Source organism: Electrophorus electricus, chromosome 3 (assembly GCF_041902795.1).
Source record: "Electrophorus electricus isolate QZ-2024a chromosome 3, ASM4190279v1, whole genome shotgun sequence".
Lineage (NCBI taxonomy): Eukaryota > Metazoa > Chordata > Actinopteri > Gymnotiformes > Gymnotidae > Electrophorus > Electrophorus electricus.
In genome coordinates, this window is record NC_137499.1 from 4313644 (window position 1) to 4336853 (window position 23210).

The window sequence follows — 23210 nt, forward strand, 5'->3', positions numbered from 1 at the left end:
AAGACCAGGCTTGGATCACCAGAAGAGCTTTCTGCATTAGTGACCAATTTCCCTCCCTGGTTTCTCTATGCCCTCATCCAGGGATTTGGCCAGATAGTCCCACAGGAAATTAGTGTAGTCCAGGCATACCAGGCTTACAGGCCACCATTACCTCAGCCATGTCTGCATCTCTGTGGTGCTTGATCAGTTTTCTCACACATGCCTTCACAACAGCCCTGTCGCTCAGAGTCTCAGAAACGATGCTCTTGGTATCGAGGGAAGCCAGTTTAAGGGAAACAGCTCTAGGGTGATGTAAGGGAATGTGGGTACACATATTTGTTAGTTCTTTAACCAGAACAGAGGCAGATCATTGAAGTTATTTTACCTTTGTTTTGGACACCTGTTCACACTTTCTTAACAGACATGTAGGCAGGTGGACCTTGGGGTAGCCTTACTTCTAAAATACATTTAACATCTTCTTGCCTCTTACATGAATGTTTTTAACATTCTTAGCCTGTGCTGTTTTTTTCATTCATATATTTATTTAGTTGTTTTGTTCTGCTCTATTATATTATTTACTTTGTGACTGCATCAACAATATTTCTAATAATGATTTAACAGTATTTTTAATGATTTTTATGATTTTGATATTTATGATTATGATATTTTTAATGATTTTTATGATTCAAAATAAACTCTTTTATTTTTGTTGGTCTGAATTTATTGCTTATTTGGTGAAACCTGTTGCTGTGGATAAGTGCAAAGACGAAACCTGATGTAGTTTTAACTGCTACTACAACACAGCTCTTACAATTACTGCAATTACAGTTAATTTGACAGATTCATCTACCTTGAGCAAGACAAGCATAAGATCATATCGAAAATGGTGGGGGCTGTGTTTAAAACCCAAGAAATGTTCCAGCACATTTATTTGCTGGGTTTGGGTTGGCCCTTCTGAAGCGTCCAACTCCTTGACCTGAACCAGCCCAAGAAAATGTGAGGTGGAATCGGATTAGTGGTGGTCCAGCATGCTGTAATCTGATTGGCCCTGTGGCCAAATGCACAGAGGGAGACAGAGCGCTACATGGGCTGATGTCTATAATGACCACGGTGCAACTTCCACCCCGTCATAAGTTTCAGAATCTAATGAGGCTAATAACCAATGTGTCCTGTGAGGGGAAAAACAAAACAAAAGGCAGACGCAAAACACAACACACAAAACTGACGGCAAGAAGGTTTGTGCATGAATAACACAACAGGCCACATTTATTGTGCAATAAGGATTGTTTTAGACAGCACAAGTAGTGATGGAACGAATCGGAGACCTCGTGTTACATAGACCTGTGTGCTAATGCATTCAGTGCATATGCCATCATCATGTTATGGCAGTCCAAAGGAAAACTATGAGCACCTGGAGAATTCACAGGTCTTTACCTATTATTGCTTCTGTGGTGCCAGGTTTTGTCTGTTTTTGCTTTGATTTGGTCCCTGTGATTGTTTGCTGTGATCCATTGACTATTTTAAGGACTAAGATCCTTTAACCTGGCTCTACCCAACATTAAACCCTTTCCTGTGCAAACTATCCTAATTGTATTGTATAACTACTCTGGAATTATCTGAGCAACTATTTTTAAAAAATTATTTACTGAGATAATTATGACTAAATTAGCTTTCATTGCATACACATGGTTACACCTGTAAGTGAGTCAGTTTCAAGATGAACTCGCATCCTTCAGTGAAATACAATTTTATAGCGTGGTCGCGTGGCTGATGACTCCCAGCCAGCGTCTTAAATTCTACCGAGACCTTTCATGACGCAAGGAAGCACCGAGTAAAGAGAACAATCCGCTATATAAGATGAGGGCATCGGAAGAGAGATACCAAAGAAGAAGTGTCTTGAGTGAAAGAAGCAAACAACTTTCCCTTAGGAAACTTATCGTATCTTTACGGGACAGCGAGTGCGCGTTTCAGAACCTTGGAGAGCGCCGTAAGGAAAATAGGGGTTAAGGTACTAGCATCGCAATTACACTTGAAATAATTTCTTAAATATGCGTTCTTTCCTAGACAGTCGCATCACCAGCAAGTTTGTATTCTTCCGAAAATACCTCTTAGAGAAAAACGTTACGTTCATATAATCAAATGCCTGAAGTTTCGGATTAGAGTAAGTCAAATACTAACCACCTGTTTTAAGGTTGTTTAACTCGTATTGGACTATTTGTCAGATGTTTAAGGAAACTATGGCATCAGTGAGCTGTTCGCAGATTCTATTCATGGCCATCTGTAGCATGCTGTGCTGCAGAAGTCTCTCTCTACCAGCAATCACCATAAGGTGAGAGGCGAGCAAATCCAACTATTTTAGAACGTGTCGCATAAAACTAAAGTTAAGACACCATGGATGAGAAATCCAAATCACAGTATAGGACCCATTATTGTCTTTTAGTTTGCATTTGCATGTTTGACAAAGTGAAGAATGACCTGCGGTATTGTTCTATTTCACAGTAGATCGGGAACGCTTAATGGCGATGGAGAAGGCTCCTGGGCGAGCGAGCCGTCTCAAGATTTGGAAGTGTATAAGCTTCTGTACGAAATCGGAAACACGGTGGAAAGGTACAAAACCATTGCTCACAAATGACATTTGTTGTCAGTGTCGTACTCTCACGACAGACTGAAACGGGCTGAAAAGTCAGGCTATTTTAGAATGTTATGACATTGTCAAGGAAAACTCCTTTATGTTCGGTTGATAACTTGGGGAAATAACGGATGATGCCACACCCGAGTCTGCTTTGCTGTCTCGCATAGACCATCAAGACATGCTGACGGACTTTTCACAAGCGGATACAGCAAACTCCTCGGACAGCTTTCTGCCAAAGAATATCTTGAGTCTTTACTCGCAAAACGTGTCAGGTAAAGACGACTCCTCGGGTAATTGGAGGCGACCTTTCATGGTTTTCAGAAATTACAATATAACACTCTATGAAAATGTGCAGCATTTGTATTTGTCTTTATAGAATCTTAAATATTTGCAGTGCACATTTAAGATCTGTTTGAGATTTGCATGTGCAGAGTGGGACGAAATGCCTGAAGTTGCCCTTTAAAACTGTCAGATAGGGTCACGTGATTGCGATAACCGTAATGTGTAATTGAGATTAAAGATATCTGGCCAGTAACAATACCACACCGGAAGGCGGATTAATAATGACATCCGATTGCTATAATTTGGTAATTTGTCCTCTGCAGCGATGATCTGGGCGCAGACCAGCTACCCATGAAACGTCATTCAGACGCAGTCTTCACAGACAACTACAGCCGATACCGTAAACAGATGGCAGCCAAGAAATACCTCAACTCAGTTTTAGCAGGAAAGAGGAGGTAGGGAATTGCACTGGTAAGAATAAACTTACTAGCACGCTCTTGTCTGAGATAGGATTACCTACCTATGGTCGCGAGTGCACACGTGCATGTGAGTATAAAGTTTCTGTATGCTTTCTCACCTGTTCCTCGTGTGCTACCACAGCCCCGAAGACGCCTTGACCATGCCAAACCAGTCCAAAGGCGCTGAACTCCAGCTTCCGCAAAGCTACGAGGACACTGTCGACCAGCTCCTTCAGCAGCTACCGCTAGTATAACTGAGTTTCTCTAATTCCGTGCTTAATTAACCAGAGCTTTGTGCAAGAGTCGGCTGCCAAACTAACAAGCCAATTAATGAATTCAGTAACAAGCTAATTAATGAATTCAGTAACAAGCCAATTAATGAATTCAGTAACAAGCTAATTAATGAACAGTCATTGTGCTTTACATTAGTTTTTCTTTGTTTTCATTCTTCTCTGCTATTGCCGTGAGCATCTTGTACTGAAGAAGCTGTTTAAAGGTCTGATAACTGAGAATTCAAATCATACACATCTCTCCTCATACTTGCATACAAGCAAATATAAGAAGCATTTGTGTGTTACTTAATAAACTGAAATTAAATATTTTGACGCGGCTTGTTCCTAGAATTTCTAGATGGATGATTTTTCTAATGATCGCACCTGTTAAAACCTTCAAGGCCGCCTAACTAATTTATTATTGTATGGACTCTAATGCATAACGTTTTAATAGCAAACGGAGTAAACACAATAAATCATGCAGTCTATGCAACAAATAGACAGGGTTAATAAAAAAAACTTTCGGTTCAACGTTATGGTGAAGACAAACCCATGAGAAGTGTAAGGTTTCGTTAGAAACACGCACAACGAGCATAAGTGCTACTCGGTAATGAGCGTGAAACGCGAAGCATAATCAGGGGATGTGAGGCATAATAACAGAGAAGCGGTCATTGCGGAACTGTGACGATTTAAAATAATAATATTGAACCTAGACTGGTTGCTACATACAACACATATATATAAACACACTGTATAGTGTTTAAACGAATTATTACTAGAATAATTTGAAACGTTAAAATGTCATTTCAAATGACACCTGCTTCTTTTACACTCTATTACACTGAGGCCAACAACGAAACGATCTCCTCGAAGCCATTAGACTCTTTATGGACGTTCGCTTGAAGGAGCAGTACCAGTATGTAGCCAGCAGAGGGCCTCGCTTAGACACGAACATCTTAAAGCCTCCCTCAATACTGCAGTGCTTATAACGCTTACGCACTATGGCACATTAATCAGTAAAACTAGTACCAGACAGCTCATATAACTATAGGAAACTGTTCAAACAAAAGCAACAGTCATACCCAATTGTAATGGTTAAAAACATAAAACCTGTACAATGACACAGTACAAACACAAGAAATTATTTGAATAACTAAGTTGCACACGTCGAAACAATGGCAGGAATTATTATTATAATCAGATTTCCAAGAAAAATAAGCAAATGTTTTTTATGCATACTTAGCTTATTAAGAGACAGTTAGTAATATTCCTGGTAATGGATTATCAATATCTTGGGACTGCTGCCTATTACCATGGACAGTTCAAGGGTCTTTGATGGCACCATCCAGTGTTCTACCTGCTGGTGTCACTGTTTCTAAGATCACCGTGATTACCGTTATAGCGGCTGTGATTTGCTATCACGCATCAGTTCCATGGTGCCTCGGAGCAGTGAACGTCGTGCTGGAGATGTGAAGTTGCGTGCTAAGACTTTTGAACCATTCCATTCCAGGTAAAGAGGTTAAATTATGGCATCATAGCCCTTGCTGATGAACACAATTAAATCTAGTTTTAGCACAGTGATACTCATTAACTGGCTAAATTCAAGATCTAAAGTCCAAAGACAACGTGAGCTTTCAGCTTACAGTCAACATACATTGTAGGGAGAAAGAAGAACGATCCGCTGAGAATCAGTCTGAACAATACAATATAGAATAAGTTACCATCTCCTAAATAAGAGGATGTGATTCTCAGTTGCTGTAACAAGAAGCTTAAGTTGTCAGGTCTCCTTTGTAGTTTTAGACCATGCAACCAAGCCGATAGACTGCTAGGGTTTAAATGATCAATACACCAGTTATGGACAGTGCCTTTTTGGGGACATCTACTAAGCCTTGTCCTGTTTCTCCTGGACCCAAGGTGCAAGACACATGCCTACACATGCTAGATAGTGCTAACAGTACATAAAGAGTGCAACTGAAATTGCAGGCATTCACGTTTACATTTACGGCATTTAGCAGACGCTCTTATTCAGAGCGACTTACAAAAGTGCTTTGTTGTTTACTCATAGAATATATCCAAGTACAGTAGGTTAGAATCAAACATACCAATGAACTAGAATACTGTAGAATACAGGGATGAATGCTGATACCTAGAAGTGCAAAATACATAAGGTCTATCATAAACATTGATAAGTGCTATAAACAATAAGTGCTAGAGTTTGTTAAACAACATAAACAATACCCTACAATAAGTATTAATTTAGGCAGTCAATATGGGAGCAGTGTCAGCTGTACTTTAAATATTCTGCAAATAGATGGGTCTTCAGTCTGTGCTTGAAGACTGCAAGGGACTCTGCTGTCCAGACAGCAAGTAGGAGTTCATTCTACCATCTTGGAGCCAAGACAGAGTCTTGATGCTTGTCGTCCATGAGACCTGAAGCAAGGTATTTCAAGATGAGCTGTACTTGAGGTTCGAAGTACTCATGCTAGAAGCATGGTGGCAGGGTTGGGTTAGAGCGTTTGAAATGACATTTATCATGAAGTAACATAACAACCTGACTGTACGATATTTCAGTGAACATAACATGGTCCATGGCTGCACATGAAAATTCAGTGTAAAGTATAAAGTTCACTGGAAGGTGCTAGTATAAGTGACAATGCATGACTGATTCCACGTGGTCCTGAGAAGAAATAAACATTTAAATTAAAAGTGACATTTAAAAATGATAACATTTAAAGGTGGCGTGCAGGACAATGATGCTGAATTCTCCCAGCACTGGGGGTAGCTAAAATGCGACTATGTTTTTTAAGTTAAGCTCAACGTGTGTTTGTTGATTGGCCATACAGTAAACACCTAGCAAGCATAATTACAAACTTATCTTTTTTGTACATGAAAGGAATCGCATAAAATTATGTAAATGTACTGCTTTATTGTTGATATTAAAAGCTCTGTTATTGAAAATTATGACTCTTGTCAAAATGGAACAACTAAAAAAACTTAGAAACAGAAGGATCATGAAAATCTTAAGAATCTGTTTAAGAATAGCAAATGTTGATAATATGCAACTAAAAGGGGGATTTGCAAAGCTCTTGCGATTTGAAAATTATACTTTTCTAAGATCACAATTTTGATATGAAGCTAATAATTCAATCCCACCACTACCAAATTTAGTGTAGCTAACATGTTTTAGATTTGGTATTACATTTTTAACAAAAATCTGTGATTTTTTGTACAATCTGGCACCTGAGTTTCATGCAGACTTTTCCATTAAAAAAAATCTGTGTCTGATATGGAAAGTAGTTGAGCAATGAGTTGCCTCTTCAGCCAGTTTGCCAGTCCTCAGAGAGGTGAGCGAGTGACATACAGTGCCTCATCTATCACTCCCTTTGAAGAGAGCTATAGCAAGAACATGGAGATAAGTCCTCCAGTGGTCTTTGAACTTCTGCTGTTGTGCCATCTCTGAGAACAAAGTTTAGACACACACGTTACCACAAGAGGTATGGCTTTAAAATCATTTCCTAATGTTTATTTTCTTAGTTTCTTATAGCCATAGTTGTGCTTTGCAAATATTTGTGTTATCCATTAAGGAGAACAGTAAAAACAGTGGTTAAAAAACCCCCACAGACTTTATTTAAGTTTCCTTTGAGGAAATATGACTGAGAAGAGAAGCATTCACTGAATTCTGGACATTCTTGGAGTATTTGGATAACATGGGCTTTGTTCAGGCTCTTGTTCCTGAGTGCTTCTCTATGGAGAAACAGAATGAGGAAATAAGGACTAAGAGCACAATTTGAGTTCAACAAACTGGCATTGTCCAAGGAGAGGCGAGCTCCTTCAACAAATGATTTACTTTATTAATCCCCAGAATGCTTGCTCTGATAAACACACTACGTACTTTATCAGTCCTGTTAATAATTTCCTACTGTATCACTAAAAGCTTGATGAATTTCGTAACAAATGAATGCTTGTTCTTCATAAAGACAACTGTGCTATAATACTGTTGGCTCAAACTTCAACAAGCTTGGATTTAAAATACAATAAAAAAAAAATGTGATGCACTTATGTGTGATACATGAAGTGTGGTCAGAAAGTTTGAGTTTACCAGAAAATGGAGATTTTTAGTACTCAGGGAAACTGCTTCAATAAACTCCTTTGTTAGAAACAGCTCAAAAATATCTTTTGAAACAAGGAAAGCACCAGTATGGCCAGTTATATCACATAGAGAACCATTTTAATTGTGTCAGTATCAGGAGTTAGTCATTAGGAAAGGTTAGCATTGCGTTAGGAACATGTATTACCATTTGAATAATACTCACGACATCAGTGAATAAAAAATATATATATTGTATACAATGTGGATATTCAGGTATAGTAAATGTCAGTATAATTCATAGATATTTTGACTAATCCAATTTGACTAAATTTAATTGCTTCTCCTAAAAAAATGGTTACTAACTGAGCAAAGATTTGACTTAATTTTGATAAATGACAAAATAAAAACAGTTCATGGTAGTGCACCTCAGCATTTGAGTGCACTACCATACTCTGTTACCATACTGAAAACCACACAATAAAACAGATATAACAGCCAGAACAGTCCATACTGTGTGAGCCAATTGATAAGCCTAGAGGAAACAGTGTTACCCCGTGGTGAATATGTCTGCCCTGCTTTATCACATAGGCAGAATTACGGCTAAACTCTGACTCTTCAACATAAATGAGGAAAATGTGAGCGCAGTACGCGAAAGAAAACAGGCGCGAGTGCTAAAAATCTTATGGAGGAGTCAAAGCGCAGCGCAGCGCAAGCTGCCATTGCATCTCCAATAGAGCAGAAATCTGCAGTCGCAGATAGCATACAACAGCCAATGCTATAATGATCATGACAGCAGTGGAGAAGTCCAGTGGGAACCCCAGCTAGAACAGAGGCCAAATCAAAGGTAATAGGCAAGGTAATAGTACATCATACGCTTGCTGCCACCTGCAGGCAACAGGTAGGGGTTTTGGGGCAGGAGAAAAGGATGTTGTATAGAGAAGCACTTTAAACGGTGTGCCAAGTCGTTTTGTTCAGCTGTGTAAACAACAATAAGTACTCATAGTGTATATTGATTTTTAGTCAACGAAACTGTGTATGACGAGGCAAATAGCAAAATGAACATTTAGTAATTATGTCACATATTCCTGTTAACATCCTGAAATGATTATGGAGATTATGAAACGTAATAGATAATTGGGATTTTTAGAAGGTGGCTCTTCTAGTGCTGATGCCTGTGCCCACTTATCAGGAGTGCAAATAGTAGGACCCTGCGGCGTCCGACCCCGGAAACTGGTCGCCATCCGCCGAGTCCGACCCACACTCAGGACTCAGGGCACCCCCAAAATTTCCCAGGAGTTGTATCAGTGTGGAGAGTTCCCAAGAGGCGGGGGGTGGTCCCTGCAAGGGCTGGAGAGGAACGATTACGCGCCTTTTTCCCCCATCTTCTTCTTCTTCCCCTTCTTGCTCCTCTTCCCTGGCATCCTTCGGCGGTCAATGTTTCTGTGACGCGGGAGGCTTAGCAAGATGCGAAGAGGAGCCGTGATACACACAACGCCGCTTATTTGTAACAGAAGACAAAGTAGCACTACGGCTATCGTGAGATCAAACGCTGACAATACTCACGTTTACACAAAGGACTTATATATCCTCACATTAACAACACAAGGAGGAGCAGGTGTGAAACACACAGGGGCGTGGCCACACAGACGAACACACACACACACACACACACACACACACACACACACACACACACACACGTAGACGTTTGGGAGGAGGGGCTGTACCGTGACAACCGGCTGATGGAGTAGTCGATGTTGTGTGCTGTAATTGTCAAGCTTTGTAAGGATACAAAAATGTAACATTGGTTAGATTGGTTGTTTAGATTAACCACAGAATGTTCCAACAGAATGTTCATGGCTCAATGCATGAATGAATTAGCTAATTAATTAATAAATTGACTGAATACATTTTGGTAACACCTACAGTGATAAGTCAGCCTTCTTATAGATCAAAAGGATCTTACTTGTTATTTAGGCCCAGGTTCAGCTTTTCTGAAAAAACAAAAAACAAAACAAAAACAAAAACAAAAAACCCCAGACGATACAAAGTAAGAATCATTAGCTAACTGCTCACGTAAATGGGGGTGCTAAATCAGGTCAGTGGCGCTGGACTCCCGGAACTCTTCAGCCCAAAGGCGGTGAGAGACGCGCTTTAGAACTCTCACGTCACCAGCAACTCGTATGTTACGTCACAGCTAGGGAGCGTGCAGTAGTCGTCGAGCGTCTCAGGTGCCTGCACTTTCTCCCCGTATCTTTTTAAAAGTTGAAAGGTATGTTGATAACTAGGTTAGCTATTCTATTTCTCCCAGCGGTCTTAAATGCGGTGTACTGACTTCTTTAGTAACTGCTCTTGAATTATGCAGTGTTATATAGCGTTGCGTTGTATATAGCGTTTATTCTAAGTTTTAGCAGTAACACTTGGGCTTCTAGCAGTGTCACTAAAGCACTTTTGTCGCTCTGGATAAGAGCGTCTGAAAAACGCCATAAATGTAACTGTAAATAATTAAGCAGTAGGGGTAGTGATAGCAGTGGGGCTCATTGATTTGAGAAGGCCATTTTGTGTTTTTCATACTGAGATTGGTACTAAAAAGCCGTGGCTTTGTTTCTTTTTACAAATAGCCTGTCAAGAACTACAGTGCTAGAACGCACTCTTCAAAAAAATATTTTGCCAGTACTTGCTGTTAAACCGGCTGATGTTGTAGTCGATCTTGTGGTGCTCTACTTAACAATCGTTATAAGGATACAAAAATGTAACATTGGTTAGATTGGTTGTTTAGATTAACCACAGAATGTTCCAATAGCTTGTCATAAATGACTGAATGCATGAATGAATTAGCTAATTAATTATTAACTGACTGAATACATTTTGGCAACACCTACTGCAATAAGTCAACCTTCTTATATATCAAAAGGATCTTCCTTGTTATTTAGGCCACAGGTTCAGCTTTTCTGAAAAACAAAAAAACAAAAACCCCAAACGATACAAAGTAAGAAACATTAGCTAACTGCTCGCGTAAGTGGGGGTGCTAAATCAGGTCAGTGGCGCTGGACTCCCGGAACTCTTCAGCCCAAAGGCGGTGCATTGTATGCAAATGAGAGACGCGCTTTAGAACTCTCACGTCACCAGCAACTCGTATGTTACGTCACAGCTAGGGAGCGTGCAGTAGTCGTCGAGCGTCTCAGGTGCCTGCACTTTCTCCCCGTATCTTTTTAAAAGTTGAAAGGTATGTTGATAACTAGGTTAGCAATTCTATTTCTCCCAGCGATCTTAAATGCGGTGTACTGACTTCTTTAGTAACTGCTCTTGAATTATGCAGTGTTCTATAGCGTTGCGTTGTATTGTATGTAACGTTTAGTAGTAGTAGGAGTAGTAGTCAAAGCAGTGGCGCTCCTTGGATTGAGATGGCCACTTTGTGTTTTTCATACTGAGATTGCACTAAAAGGCCTGTTCTATAGCAAACTTAGAATATATGAGTAGACATCTCTTGGCCAGTGTTGCATTTTGATTTATCCTTGACTTATTTGCATTATCAAGTAGCCTATACGTTTTGCAAACATCATCTTAGCGAATGTAAAATTGATTCAAATTACATCAATTAGCCGTTCAGGCTCAAATGATTCAGACATCATGTTCACTTCTCACGTGCGTTCGTAAGACTGGACTACTACGAAAAAAATGTTTGGTGTCTGGATGTAATAACTACTAGGCTGTTTCCTCTTATTGTGGTAAAAGGGGAAATGATCAACATGCTTGATTTCCTTTTTGTTCCCCTTGGTCTTTTATCTGATAATTTATCCCAGGGCAAAAAAAAAAAGATCTTCCTAAAAGCACTTTTAGTCAGATTGGTGAGAAGATCCACAGTAAAGCAATTCAGAGCAATACATTGCTATAAGTGCCTAAGTGTGCCTAACATTGCCTAAGCATGTTTCCATACATATAGGCCTTATACTACTATAAATGGGTAGCATAGAATCAGTTAAAAGTTTGCAACTATCGTTAGAGGGATTGCTGCTTTTTAAAGGACAATGGCAGTGTTTAATCTCTCCAGAGAGCTTTATCAGTGCATGTGTCTCTCTCGGAATAATCTGTCCCTCTGGATGGCTGTATTCCTTCTTTTCATCACATCAGACCAGTTTAAAATGGGCAAACATGGAGAAGTATTGCTTATTATGTGTTTTTCTTTTGGCATGCACACATGGACTGATCTAACCCAGCCTTGAGTACACAGAGCAGTTTTCACAACAGCACAGACAGCAGGAGCTTTTTTCTGGAGTCTCCTCTTGACTGGCCATTCACTCTCTGAAAAATCTCAAGAGCCTTTATGATTGCGCAACCTACCATATTACTTGGGGGTGGGATGGGTGGGGGGGGGGGGGGGGGTGTTGTCCCATTTGTGATATAACTTGTTTCATATCTGTTTGCAATGGCAGGTTGAGATTTATGACATATTACCTATATTGAAAATCCATGCTTCAAGAATTGTTGAATTGTCTTCAGAGCAGTCTTGTGTATTGTTTTACACATATACTGATATAGTTCACCTTAACATTTTTGATCTGATAATTACATCTGTTTGGTATTTAGAATTTTCCTAATAAGGATGATTACAGCAGTTACGTTATTCTTTACTGAAACAAAACATTTAGAACACATGAGAAAATAATATTTGTAAATTTAATTTTGAATTAAAAAAAGTTTAATCAGTGACAAGATACAAATTAAGGTACATTTTTATGGATATTTGGCTATCATTGGACTCCATTACACCGTGGATTTGATTTGTCTTCTTCCTCTGTCAGGACTGCACTGTGGGTACCTTAATCTCCCTTCTAAAGTCTTGTTCCAAAGGAAACAGCACAGCTTTCTCACAAAGATGGACACGCATGAACCCCAAGACAAGTTAGTAATGTTATTTTGCTTTAGCACCTGAAATGCTTTTGTGGCTTGTGGCAGTGTTATTTTTTCCTGTTCGTAACTGACTTGTTGGGATTTGAAGTGCTTGAAACTCATTTCTGGTTCTCTCTCAACTATCAGATACAAAACTGTCTGGCTTATCTTTTTTATACTGGGATTAGGAACATTACTGCCATGGAATTTCTTCATGACTGCCACCATGGTATTTTCATGCACATTTCATGATTAAATGTGATGGTATCTTTAAACTCTTGTATGTATGTATTTTGCAACCTATATGTATACTAAGGATAAAATACTTCTGACCTTACATAACCGAGCACTTCTGTAAATCGCTCTGGATAAGAGGATCTGTTGAATGCTATTAATGTAAATGTGGATAATTATAGATACTTCAAATGCTGAACAAGCAAAAATATTTAAGCATTGATTGTTGATTATTATTTTCATAATCAGAAAAAACACATTTCTGATTTTTCTAATAAAACCACTAAGTTAGTCATGTCTTCTAGGGACGTATGAGTATGTGAGAGTATGTGGTTGTGCCTTTATCATTCACTCTGCTTTCTCTGTGCATTCATCCAGTATTTCACCAGTCGTCTGGCAGACCCTGGAGAAGAGGTGTCAACTGAAAGGAATTTCCTGCAAACCAAATTCAATAACGTGATGGCACTGTGCGCTATGATCCCCTTGTTAGTCTTCACCTGTCTCACCTCTGTTCTACACCACAGGTGAGCTGCATCAGGTTAAGGGCCATCTTATCCAGTCTCTTATGCTGCTCGGATTATTTGTTGGATGGATGGATGGATGGATGGATGATGTGGGATCATGCTTACAGCAGGCTGACCTGAACATTTTGAGCCACAAAATAATCTTGACTCAAACGTAGTTACTCTGTGATGGTACAGGGTGAACAGGGGGCCGAACAAAAAATCAAGTGTAAGGTTATATGTGGTTGGTTGATTTCAGTAACACACTACAACGTGTAGATGAAGGAACAGGTTGGCTAGATGAGTGTATATGTATGTGTCTATGTAATACGTATGTGTAGAAGGATACACGGTGTGAATCTTTTTTCCTTATGTTCAGATTTAAGATGATGGTGCAGCCTACTCTTGAACTTCTGGTCTTACTTTCATAACAGAGTGTCCCAGAAGATAAGGATCATGGGTAGCTTGGTTTCCATCTTGGTAGTGTTTTTGGTGACTGCCATCCTGGTCAAAGTGCCCATCACTCCCATGCCCTTCTTTGTGACCACCATGATAAAAATCATCATCATTAATGGTGAGTCCTACATGTAGCAAATAGTATAACGCCTGTATAACACATGCACAAATGTGCTACTCTAAAAGCTACTTCAGAAAAGCTCAAACGCCAGGCAATACCTCTGTCTGTCTGTTTGTGTGTGTGCCCTCAGCGTTTGGAGCTGTGCTGCAGGGCAGTCTCTTTGGTATGGCTGGTCTGTTTCCCGCTGCCTACACCGTACCCATCATGAGCGGCCAGGGACTGGCTGGCACCTTCGCTGCCTTCTCCATGATTTGTGCCATTACAAGTAAGACCAAGGACACACTGACAGTACAAAGAGAGAACAACACGCACGCAACACTTCAAAATGCCTGGAACACCACTCTTGGAATAAAACACAGGTGGAACCTCTTCTGTTGTTCTCTGTCTCCACCAGGCGGGTCTTCGGTGATGGACAGTGCCTTTGGCTACTTCATTACCGCGTGTGCTGTCATTGGCCTCGCCATCCTGTCCTACGTCTTCCTCCCTAGACTTGTTAGTGTTTAGGGGGAGTCAGTCCCACCTCTCAGTTAGGACAAATTCATATACTGACTTCAGTATTCCTGTAAAGAAGCCCCTTCCTCTGTCCCGCAGGAATTTTACAAGCACTACCTGAAGGAAGAGACGAACAGTCCTGCACAGGATGAGGAGAATAAATTGGACTTGCTGCAAAAAGGTATACGTGTGTTGTGGGTTTGGTTGACTTTACCACTCTTGGTTGTGAAGTCCAGTGAGTTGAACCTAACTCGGGATTAACCTGCTTTAGAGAATGGCAAACAGATGGCCAGCACTGGTGGGGGCGTTAAGCAGAATCCCTCCATTCTCGGCATCTTTAAAAAGGTACAGTGCTTTGCTTCACCGCATTTGGGATCTTTGGTAGTCATAAGAAGTTTCTAGGTTTTATACAGCGGCTTTGGTAATTCACTACGATTGAATAAAGTTGCAATCTGCACTTCTGCGGTGCCCTGCTGAAGTTAGAACTGTTACTGTCGGCAGCGCCAAAGGTCAGTGTGGATCTAGCGTACTACGGTGTCGCTACAGGCAAAAGAGAGAGTGTCTGTCACAAAGGCACGACCTAGTGTTTCTGTCCAAGTGCATCATGTTGTTCTTCCCGTCTCATTTTCGCCTCCTCCGTATCTTTCACTCTCGTCCTCTGTAGATCTGGCTGATGGCCCTGTCTGTCTGCTTTGCATTCATCATCACCATCGGCCTTTTCCCGGCTGTCACCGTGGATGTTAAATCCAGCATTGCTAATGGAGGACCCTGGGGTCAGTTGCAGTGCGTGTGTGTGTGTGTGTGTGTGTGTGTGTGACAGAGAGAGAGAGAGAGAGAGAGAGAGAGACACAGAGACATAACCTGGAGTATCAATGATTCAATGATGCTCAAGCGCTGGAAATGAATAATTTCACACGGATGTCTTCTGTTCCGATGTGAAAAGGACTCTGTAAACTTTACTACTAACAGTCAGATAGCTGATGCCCTGCCTCTACATTCCTGCTTGGGCACTAAGCGAGCAGAACCCTTAGCTAAACGTACGGCCTCATGGGAGTGTTTGTATTGCTCTTCTAACGGCATACACACTGTGGTGCATTTAAACTGAAACATTGACGGTAATGTTTGTACAAATGGACCAATATACTGCAGTGAGCAGCTTGGAGCAAGTTTCTAGACAAACTCAAATTTGATTTTATATATTATTTATATCAGAGCATCTAAGTGACACCAATATTACACCTTATGAAATGATAGGTTAATTCCAAACATATCAAAACAAGCTACACTGCCGTTATCTACACAATATGCCGAAGGCCATCAGTGCTGGGCTAAGTTACAGCATTTTGCAGTTGTTCACCATCCACAGTTCTAGCCATTCCTGTCTAAGCTTACAGTTCCTCTTTTATCTTGAACGTTAACATTTAAGCTGAGTTCTGCAGCAACGTATGCACGCGATATCGATATTGTAACTAGGAAGAAAGCACACAACCAAATGGTAAGATTACAAAAACTGACCCACCATGTGTGTGAGGGGTGCCATTATGTAAACTGTATATGTCTAATATTTTGTGGTTGGGTGACGTGGGGCTCTGTGCTCTCTTCCGTCTCATCTCAGAGCTGTACTTCATCCCGGTCTCTTGTTTCCTCCTCTTCAACCTGTGTGACTGGGCAGGCCGGAGCCTGACCGCTGTGTGCATGTGGGTAGGTTACTTCACTGACACACGTACACAAATACACACAAACAAACCCTTTGATCGACTTGACTGACTGATCTCCTTAAAAAGCTTTGCATAAACGGCCCCCGTTAGAATGCGCCTGTGCGTGCTGAAGTCATGCGCTTGCCATGCTTGGGTCACTGTAATTTTACTTCCCGTTATTGCTGAAGGTATACAGGTAGGAGGTTTCTAGCAGCCCTTGCAGGTGCTGTGGAGGATCTAAACACAATTACTTACGTTTCGCACATTATCCATCAGTCCATTACTTCCAGCATATTATTCATACTGGACAGACTATATTTTCTTATTACGTTTATGATTACTTAAGCAATAGAGTAGAGTAGAATAGCAATAGAATAGCAATTTGTAGTATAGCAATAGAATAGAATATATGTAGAATAGAACGTGAAACCGAGCTCATTTTGGAACACGTTTTGTTCAGCGTCTTGGTCTTCCGCATTCTCTCCCAGCCGGGGAAGGACAGCCGGCTCCTGCCAGCACTGCTCCTGCTTCGCGTGCTCTTCGTGCCGCTCTTCATGCTCTGCAACGTCCAGCCGCGCTACAACCTGTCCGTGGTCTTCGCGCATGACGCCTGGTTCATCGTCTTCATGATCACCTTCGCCTTCTCCAACGGCTACCTGGTCAGCCTCTGCATGTGCTACGGCCCCAAGTGAGTCCGCGCGTGCTCGCCTGCTCGCCTGCCAAAGCAATGGTCTGTCAATCGTGTTCACATCCCCGCCGTGTTCTCTCCATTCAGAAAGGTGGCGGCGAACGAAGCGGAGACTGCCGGCGCCATCATGGCCTTCTTCGTCTCGCTCGGCCTTGCGCTGGGGGCGGCCCTGTCCTTCCTGTTCCGAGGGGTCATATGACGACATCACCCGGGACGTTCTACCTCAAAGGACATTCAAAGCCCTGTCAATCCTAAAGAAGAAATGCTTGCACAATTTCACATGTCTGTATGGGTTTTTGTTTGTTTTACAAAAGGGAAGCTGCATCACTGTGCTGTACTCTAATTCAGTATTCCTTGGCCACACCAGCACCCCCCTGTATGGGGACATTATACTTTATTTTAGTTTTCCCTTTTCATTAGTGATGTCACACAGTTCAGTGTTTGTATATGGTCATACAGATATAAAGGTGATAAGGTGACCCCAACCGCCCAAAGCCCCCTGCCCTCATCGTCCCACTCGTCTTGTGAAAGGAAAGGAAAACAGGGAAAACATACAGCCAGTGGACAAACCGGATACGACAGGATAGACATACAAAACCACAACCAATAACATCCTTAAACTTCCTGGGTTTAAAGAAGAGTGCTGCTTTGAGTGGAAGGCCGTATCTAAACTCTCAGGGTATTGTGAAACTTTAAAAAGCTGCTTCACTCAGTCTATGATACACAGTGCAGGAAGTCATGACTCCAACCATTTATAGAAAACTCTTTTCAAATGTAGGTAAACAGTATTTTATATCTTGTTTTAGTACCTCACCAGCCTTGAATATGTTTTAATACTTGAAATAAGACTGGATATGTAATGTAGATGTTAGTTTTACTTTCAACAGTGTAACCATATATAATGTATAGATATTTTGCTTTGATGTTTTAGCATAGCTTGTGTGGTGAACATCTGCAATTACAAGAGCACGTTCTATGAAGGTGTGACATATATTAATACCCTTCTAACATCTAGAAGCATTTATACTAAATAAAGCCAAATAGCCAAGTAGGAGCTCTCCTCTTCATGACGGAGATGAGAGGGAGAAGCAAAGCTCAGCAGACACAGAAGAAAAAAGCACTGGGCAGCTCTGCGTGTTCACTAGGAGACCACAGAGGCTGCAGCAGTAATATACAGCAGAAGCATTGCTTTAACTAAACGTGGAGAGCCAGAAAGTGCACAGGCATGAAGGCTCCCAGAGGCAACAGTACTCTGCTCCACACGCGTGTGCACGTACGAGAGCAGCTCCAACACCTCCATTTGCTTTCATTCTCAGTTTGCTTTAGTTCTATATGTCCATGAACCACGAGATCTGTACCATGTAGCTAACATGAAAACGAATTTAAAAAGAATAAACCAATGCGTTATTAACCTTAAAAAATGGTATTGGCTCCCGAACACTAACTGGGAGGTTATTCCAAACTGGGAATAAGTATGAAATAAACTGGGAGAAGTATGAAAAAACTTCTCCCTGCTGTAACTTTCATAATTGTGGGTACTGATTGATTTCAGTAATATTTGCCCTTTAATTCAACCTTTAAATTTGCCTGGTTAATTGCTCTGAGATGGGAGAAGCTCCTGTTTAAAAAGAATACTCTGGCTGTTTTTGGTCTATCAACATGGAACCATGTTACAAGGAGAAAGTACAATGTATTTTTAATTTTTTTTAAATCCCCAGATCATTATACACTAATCACATTTTGTTTTACCTTGGTGTTCTGTTGGTTACTTTATGTTGCTACATATACCCCAGTTGATAAGAAAATCGGAGGAGCATAAGGTGTATTTATACCGCACATTGTACCTAGTGCATTGTAACCCAACACAGTAACATTATGACTACATCATTAGAACTCTCTAAGTAAATGCAACTGAGATTATTTGAATGGATCAATGATCAGAGATCACTGATCAGATTAAAAATGTAAACGTGCATATGGTGGGTGAACGACAGGGGAATGTAACGGGGACACAATTTCTCAGCGTCCATCACAGATACACAGGGTCGTGACTACACACACACCCACACACACACACACACACACCATCATACACATGGGAAGTATTCAATCAACTGTTTACCCGTTTTTAACGTTAGTGGCGCAGGAAGGGGCGTGTGCCGGAATAGCCCTGGACTTGAACTATGCTGCCCTCTGGTGGACGATTTAATGTGGACAGGAGGCAACCCACACCACTCCGATGATTACCAAGTTTTATTGATCAAGTAACTGAAGATGTGACAAATGCTTCACCATAGAGACGACTTTGGACAAATAAAGTAAAAATAAAATACCACACAGCTGAACAAATCCTACAGCTTCAAATCAACTTACTGTCTGTTTTGATTTTGCATCAGTGAAAAACTAGCATTGAATGTAGCAGACTGGGGAAAAAAGAGAAAACCCTCCCCCCGAGAGAGAGAAAACCCTGACAATATTTTACATATTCTGTTCAGTCCCTCCCGTTATTCAAGACTTATACAAACTGTACACATGTGCTTTGGAACACTATCACAATGACAGTGCCATAGCTGCAGGTTATATACAGACATAATTCATATTTCACATCCATTGAGTTCTTGAAAGTCCAATCAATACAATACCTCTCTGACCAAAGCATTTCTCCCCCCCCCCCCCCCCCCCCGCCCCCCACCTAAAAGACATTTCTCATCTAATAACCTAAATGGAGATTATAATGCTAAAACAAAATAGCAACATCTGGTGGTGATATATTAAAAATCCAGGAAATAACAGCGTTAGTTACAGCAGGTTATAGATACACCTTTCAATACACAATTGGTATCAAATACTTCAAAATTTTAACAGGCTATTTGTGCCACCAAACACAAGTTTCTTCAACAATTTACAAAAAAAAAACCAAAAACAAAAAAACAAAACAAAACAAAACAAAAATAATAAATAAAAATACCCTTTGTCCTTTCATTTCAAGCTCAAATGGCGTTCTCTTTCACCAACTCAACAGGCTTGCTACATAGGGTCACCTACGGGGTGAAACATACCTGGAACTAGAAATGACCTTCCCACGAGTGGCCGATCAAGCGCTGCGCCTTGGTGCGCGTTTCATCCTTCGCTCCCGCTCTGTATGCAGATCCAAGCCTGCGCAAAGACAGACGCAAAACTGCGCCAGTATCTCCAGCGTGTAGCTACAGCGTCCGGACAGGCAAGTTAGCTATGCGATAGCGAGCCTACGGGGAGGCATGGCGACAAACGGTCTCCTCTCTGCCAGTTAGTGTCAGATGGACTGTGTAGCTACAGCTTTCATAGGTTATCTTTGTTTCTACCAACAAGAAGCCTGGTAATCAGGGTCACACGTATAAATAAGCAACAAACGACAACAAAAACACGCAGATGTAAACTTTTTGTTTTGAACATAAAGAACACCTGAGACAGTTCAAAATGTCCTCGTGTGACTCCACTAAAATAGTATCATTGTTATTTGCTAAATCCAGTTCTGCTAACAATATTGTGTGTTCCTAAAACAAACATCCTCACGATAACCAGTGGAGTCTCCAGTCAAAGAACTTAAGTAAACCGGAATAATGAGAAACAAAGAACAGATACCTCTAATGGACCTTCTTCTTCATCATCATCATCGCAACCCTTAGTGAATCTGCAGACCTTGGCAGAGGGTGCTTCTGTACCGCTGACATATATTGCGTTTTTTGTTTTTTTTTCTTTTTAGTTTATAAGGGTCGGGATCAGGGATCCGACTGCAGCTCAGCACCGGGCAACTACCTCCTTGGATTGTCAGTGCTGCAGAACTCCTAACTTGTCTTTTTGGGTCAAGTAGCCACAGAATGCTGCTTGGCTGCACACTTCCACAATGCACTTTGCCTGTGTCAACACAGCTCCTCCCTAGTTATGTGCAGTTCCAAATAATAATAATAATAATAATAATAATAATAATAATAATAATAAGTGCTGTACATGGATCTCTCTAGAGACAAAATTCCTCAGAGGCTACATGAATCTTTGTATAGCTAGTGTAGGTCTACATCCATCTAAAAATCCTTTAGAAAGCAGTCATTCCTTGGAACTTTACTTTTCCATAACGCACATGCCACATCCTCAGAGCCAAGCAACTGGAGGCTCGTCAGAGGCTCAAATCCAAGTCTCGCTCAACCAAAGTCTCAACTAGCTACCTCTGATTCATCTGATTCATCAAATACTGCCCCATCATACAACAGGCAACAGATGACAAAGTGCTGGCACGACATCATTGGTAAAGAACCCCTTTCCCCAAGCAACCAGTCGACAATTGTGTCCCATTTTAAACAAATTCATAAGGACCAGCTTGAAGAAACAGATTGCATTCGCCTTCTAAACGGCAAATACAGAGGACGCACTACACACATTCCAGTACTGATTTTCTGCTTCTGTAAGAACGAGGGTTAGATGTGAGTATAGAAGGAAGCCAGGGAGCATTCTGCATTTGGCTAGTGTTTCTAACTTCATGGACACACCTGAATGCATCAATTCATGTTGTACAAGCGTGGTCTGCAGGAGCGTGTGAGGACATGACTTCTAGAGGAAATTAGACACTAGCAATATGCATATTTCTTTGTTCTCCATTACTGAACTGTGGCTCGATGTGGGCTTCATAAATAAACCCGCAGAGCTCTGGGTGCCTTAGTGTGTTTTCTACTCTGCTACAAATACAAAAACCTAGGTACTCCTTTTCAGTCATACAGACATTCATTAAGGTAGTTAAGGTGACATTTAAAAACAAAACAACATCAACAACAACAACAACAACATCAACATCAACAACAACAAAAAAGCAAAACATGGAATAATAATATGGGTCATGCCAGGACCTCAAGACACCAACCAGCATAACATCCACTGAAATCTTCTGCTCAATGACTCCACATATTTTGGCTTAACCTCAAGAGCATGTTTGATCAAGCACATGAGACTTCCACAGGAACTTCCATGAGAATCACCTTGCCTGGGCATTTCCGCAACAGGGGCAGGGTCTACAAGCCTGTGTGCTTGTGGAAAGCCGGGTGAAATATTAAATCTGTTCACTCGGGCAAAGAGAGACAGCGGGAGCAAGCAAAGGAAGTCAGTTCTGCAGCAGCTCACGCTACGGGTGAAGGGTCAGCACATAGGGGAGAGGCCCCGAACAAAGCCAGAGAAAAGTGGAGAGTGTCCTGGAGATAGATGGAAGGTCGGCGGATGCTTTGGGAGCCTGACGTTCCCACAATTCCGTTCACGCTGTTCACCTCCGGAGGATTCTGGGCCTGGCAGACAGCAGTGGTCTGTTCTAAGCAGTCTGTTCCCAGGTGTGGAAAAGTGTGAAAGCCTTCGCCTATGCGGTGCCATTGTAAGGAGTGCTGTAGAACTATCGTAGTGTGCCTTGCATGCCGCCGCTTCCACAAAAAGTGTTTGGGAAAACAAAAATTTTAAAGGAAAAAAACACACGCACACACACGCACGTACCTACGCACACCCACAAGCAAACATCTATCATCGTTGTCATTTTCTGTCTGCACAGATCCAGTCTGTAGCACGACGACAACAGTGAATGTGTGTGTGTGAATGGGTATTAATCTGTCTACCATGTACCTGTGTGTGTATCAACGTCTCCACAACGTAAGTCTGTAAGGATGCACGTTTGTGAGTGTGCATGTATGTGTGCAGATTTTTTTTTTTTTTACATGTGCGTTTTGTGCTTGGTCACGGTGCCGTGATCTTTTTGGCAGGAGACGTTGCTAAAGTTCTGTTTACGCTGAACAAAAACACTCTACATAAAGCAGTAATGCTCCTCATCAACCAACCTGCTTCGTCTGCTCACGAGGCTCATGAGAGAGATGACATGGTTCACACGAAGGTGCAGAAAGCTCCGGAAGGCGACGGCTCAGTGGTGGGATAGAAAAGTCCTACGCGACCCTCTCGTCCTCCTCTAACCCCTCCTCCCTCTCTCTCTCTCTGTGCTGTTATTGGTGAACTTCGTTGGCGATCAGGCTGTCCTCCCCAGACTGGAAGTCAGCCTCGTTGAGGCTGTTGCCTCCATTGATCATCTCCTCGTCCTGCGAGGACCCCTGGCCATCATCCTCTCCGCTGGCTCCTCCCACCTCGTCGGAGTTCGGGTCCTGCAGGACCTGGGCGATGTACATCTGCTGCTGTGCCACAGGGGGGCAGAAAAGAAAAAGGGATCTGAATGGGAAAACCTTAGTTGCGAGGCCAGTGAAAATGGAAAAAAAAAAAAAAAAAGCCACTTGATTACGGAATATTTGGCAACGCATAGGAAGTGATCTTCGATTTCTGGCAGTGAAACCCGCAGCATACATGCCATCAAAAGCCCCAGTAAAAAGAGAGGGCTGGAGATGGCATTATTTCAGCTACATCAG

The 23210-nt window shown here is 41.5% G+C and overlaps 3 protein-coding genes and 1 long non-coding RNA gene across 15 annotated transcripts in view; 2 read left to right on the top strand and 2 right to left on the bottom strand.

Moving 5' to 3' along the window:
- The first annotated feature begins 1880 nt into the window (after window positions 1-1880).
- vipb (vasoactive intestinal peptide b) lies at window positions 1881-3952 on the top strand. 2 transcript variants are annotated; one of them, XM_027012225.3, is made up of 6 exons: window positions 1881-1987; window positions 2202-2308; window positions 2479-2586; window positions 2779-2883; window positions 3217-3348; window positions 3494-3952. In XM_027012225.3, exons 2-6 carry the CDS (start codon window positions 2202-2204, stop codon window positions 3603-3605), a joined length of 564 nt encoding a protein of 187 aa, XP_026868026.2. In that variant the 5' UTR covers window positions 1881-1987; the 3' UTR covers window positions 3606-3952. The 2 variants fall into 2 exon arrangements, with proteins under 2 accessions (XP_026868026.2, XP_081567822.1); XM_081711696.1 differs by having other exon boundaries at window positions 3217-3364; window positions 3494-3600.
- A 2990-nt stretch (window positions 3953-6942) lies between these two features.
- LOC113577885 (uncharacterized) lies at window positions 6943-9710 on the bottom strand. Its single transcript, XR_003410688.2, has 3 exons — window positions 9680-9710; window positions 9441-9491; window positions 6943-7079 (listed from the first exon to the last, which is right to left on the bottom strand). It is a non-coding gene; the product is annotated as an uncharacterized LOC113577885 (long non-coding RNA).
- On the top strand, window positions 6981-18897 carry slc29a1b (solute carrier family 29 member 1b). 3 transcript variants are annotated; one of them, XM_035530245.2, is made up of 13 exons: window positions 10865-10939; window positions 12516-12615; window positions 12751-12832; window positions 13216-13361; window positions 13775-13914; window positions 14048-14182; window positions 14312-14409; window positions 14509-14590; window positions 14681-14754; window positions 15074-15182; window positions 16025-16110; window positions 16595-16794; window positions 16882-18897. In XM_035530245.2, the coding sequence occupies exons 2-13, from the start codon at window positions 12590-12592 to the stop codon at window positions 16991-16993; spliced, it is 1290 nt and encodes a 429-aa protein (XP_035386138.1). In that variant the 5' UTR covers window positions 10865-10939; window positions 12516-12589; the 3' UTR covers window positions 16994-18897. The 3 variants fall into 3 exon arrangements, with proteins under 3 accessions (XP_081566042.1, XP_035386138.1, XP_081566041.1); XM_081709916.1 differs by lacking the exon at window positions 10865-10939 and adding an exon at window positions 6981-7117 and having other exon boundaries at window positions 14048-14409; XM_081709915.1 differs by having other exon boundaries at window positions 14048-14409.
- A 135-nt stretch (window positions 18898-19032) lies between these two features.
- tmem63bb (transmembrane protein 63Bb) overlaps window positions 19033-23210 on the bottom strand; it is a 36718-nt gene continuing 32540 nt past the window's right edge. For 8 of the 9 annotated variants that reach the window (XM_035527065.2, XM_035527088.2, XM_035527075.2 and 5 more), the window contains one exon: window positions 19033-22982. In XM_035527065.2, coding sequence (XP_035382958.1) covers window positions 22797-22982 — 186 coding nt within the window. In that variant the 3' untranslated portion in view covers window positions 19033-22796. The remainder of the gene's footprint in view (window positions 22983-23210) is intronic. The other variant, XM_027011755.3, reaches the window with a different exon arrangement.

What these genes read in the sequence shown, in the direction of transcription:
- slc29a1b (XM_081709916.1), top strand. Translation starts at nt 12,590, where the DNA reads ATGGACACGCATGAACCCCAAGACAA. An exon ending in ACCTCTGTTCTACACCACAG is followed by an intron (nt 13,362 to 13,774) that starts GTGAGCTGCATC and finishes CTTTCATAACAG; the next exon opens with AGTGTCCCAGAAGATAAGGA. An exon ending in TGCTAATGGAGGACCCTGGG is followed by an intron (nt 15,183 to 16,024) that starts GTCAGTTGCAGT and finishes GTCTCATCTCAG; the next exon opens with AGCTGTACTTCATCCCGGTC.
- vipb (XM_027012225.3), top strand. Translation starts at nt 2,202, where the DNA reads ATGTTTAAGGAAACTATGGCATCAGTGAGCTGTTCGCAGATTCTATTC. An exon ending in CTACCAGCAATCACCATAAG is followed by an intron (nt 2,309 to 2,478) that starts GTGAGAGGCGAG and finishes TCTATTTCACAG; the next exon opens with TAGATCGGGAACGCTTAATG. An exon ending in GTTTTAGCAGGAAAGAGGAG is followed by an intron (nt 3,349 to 3,493) that starts GTAGGGAATTGC and finishes GTGCTACCACAG; the next exon opens with CCCCGAAGACGCCTTGACCA.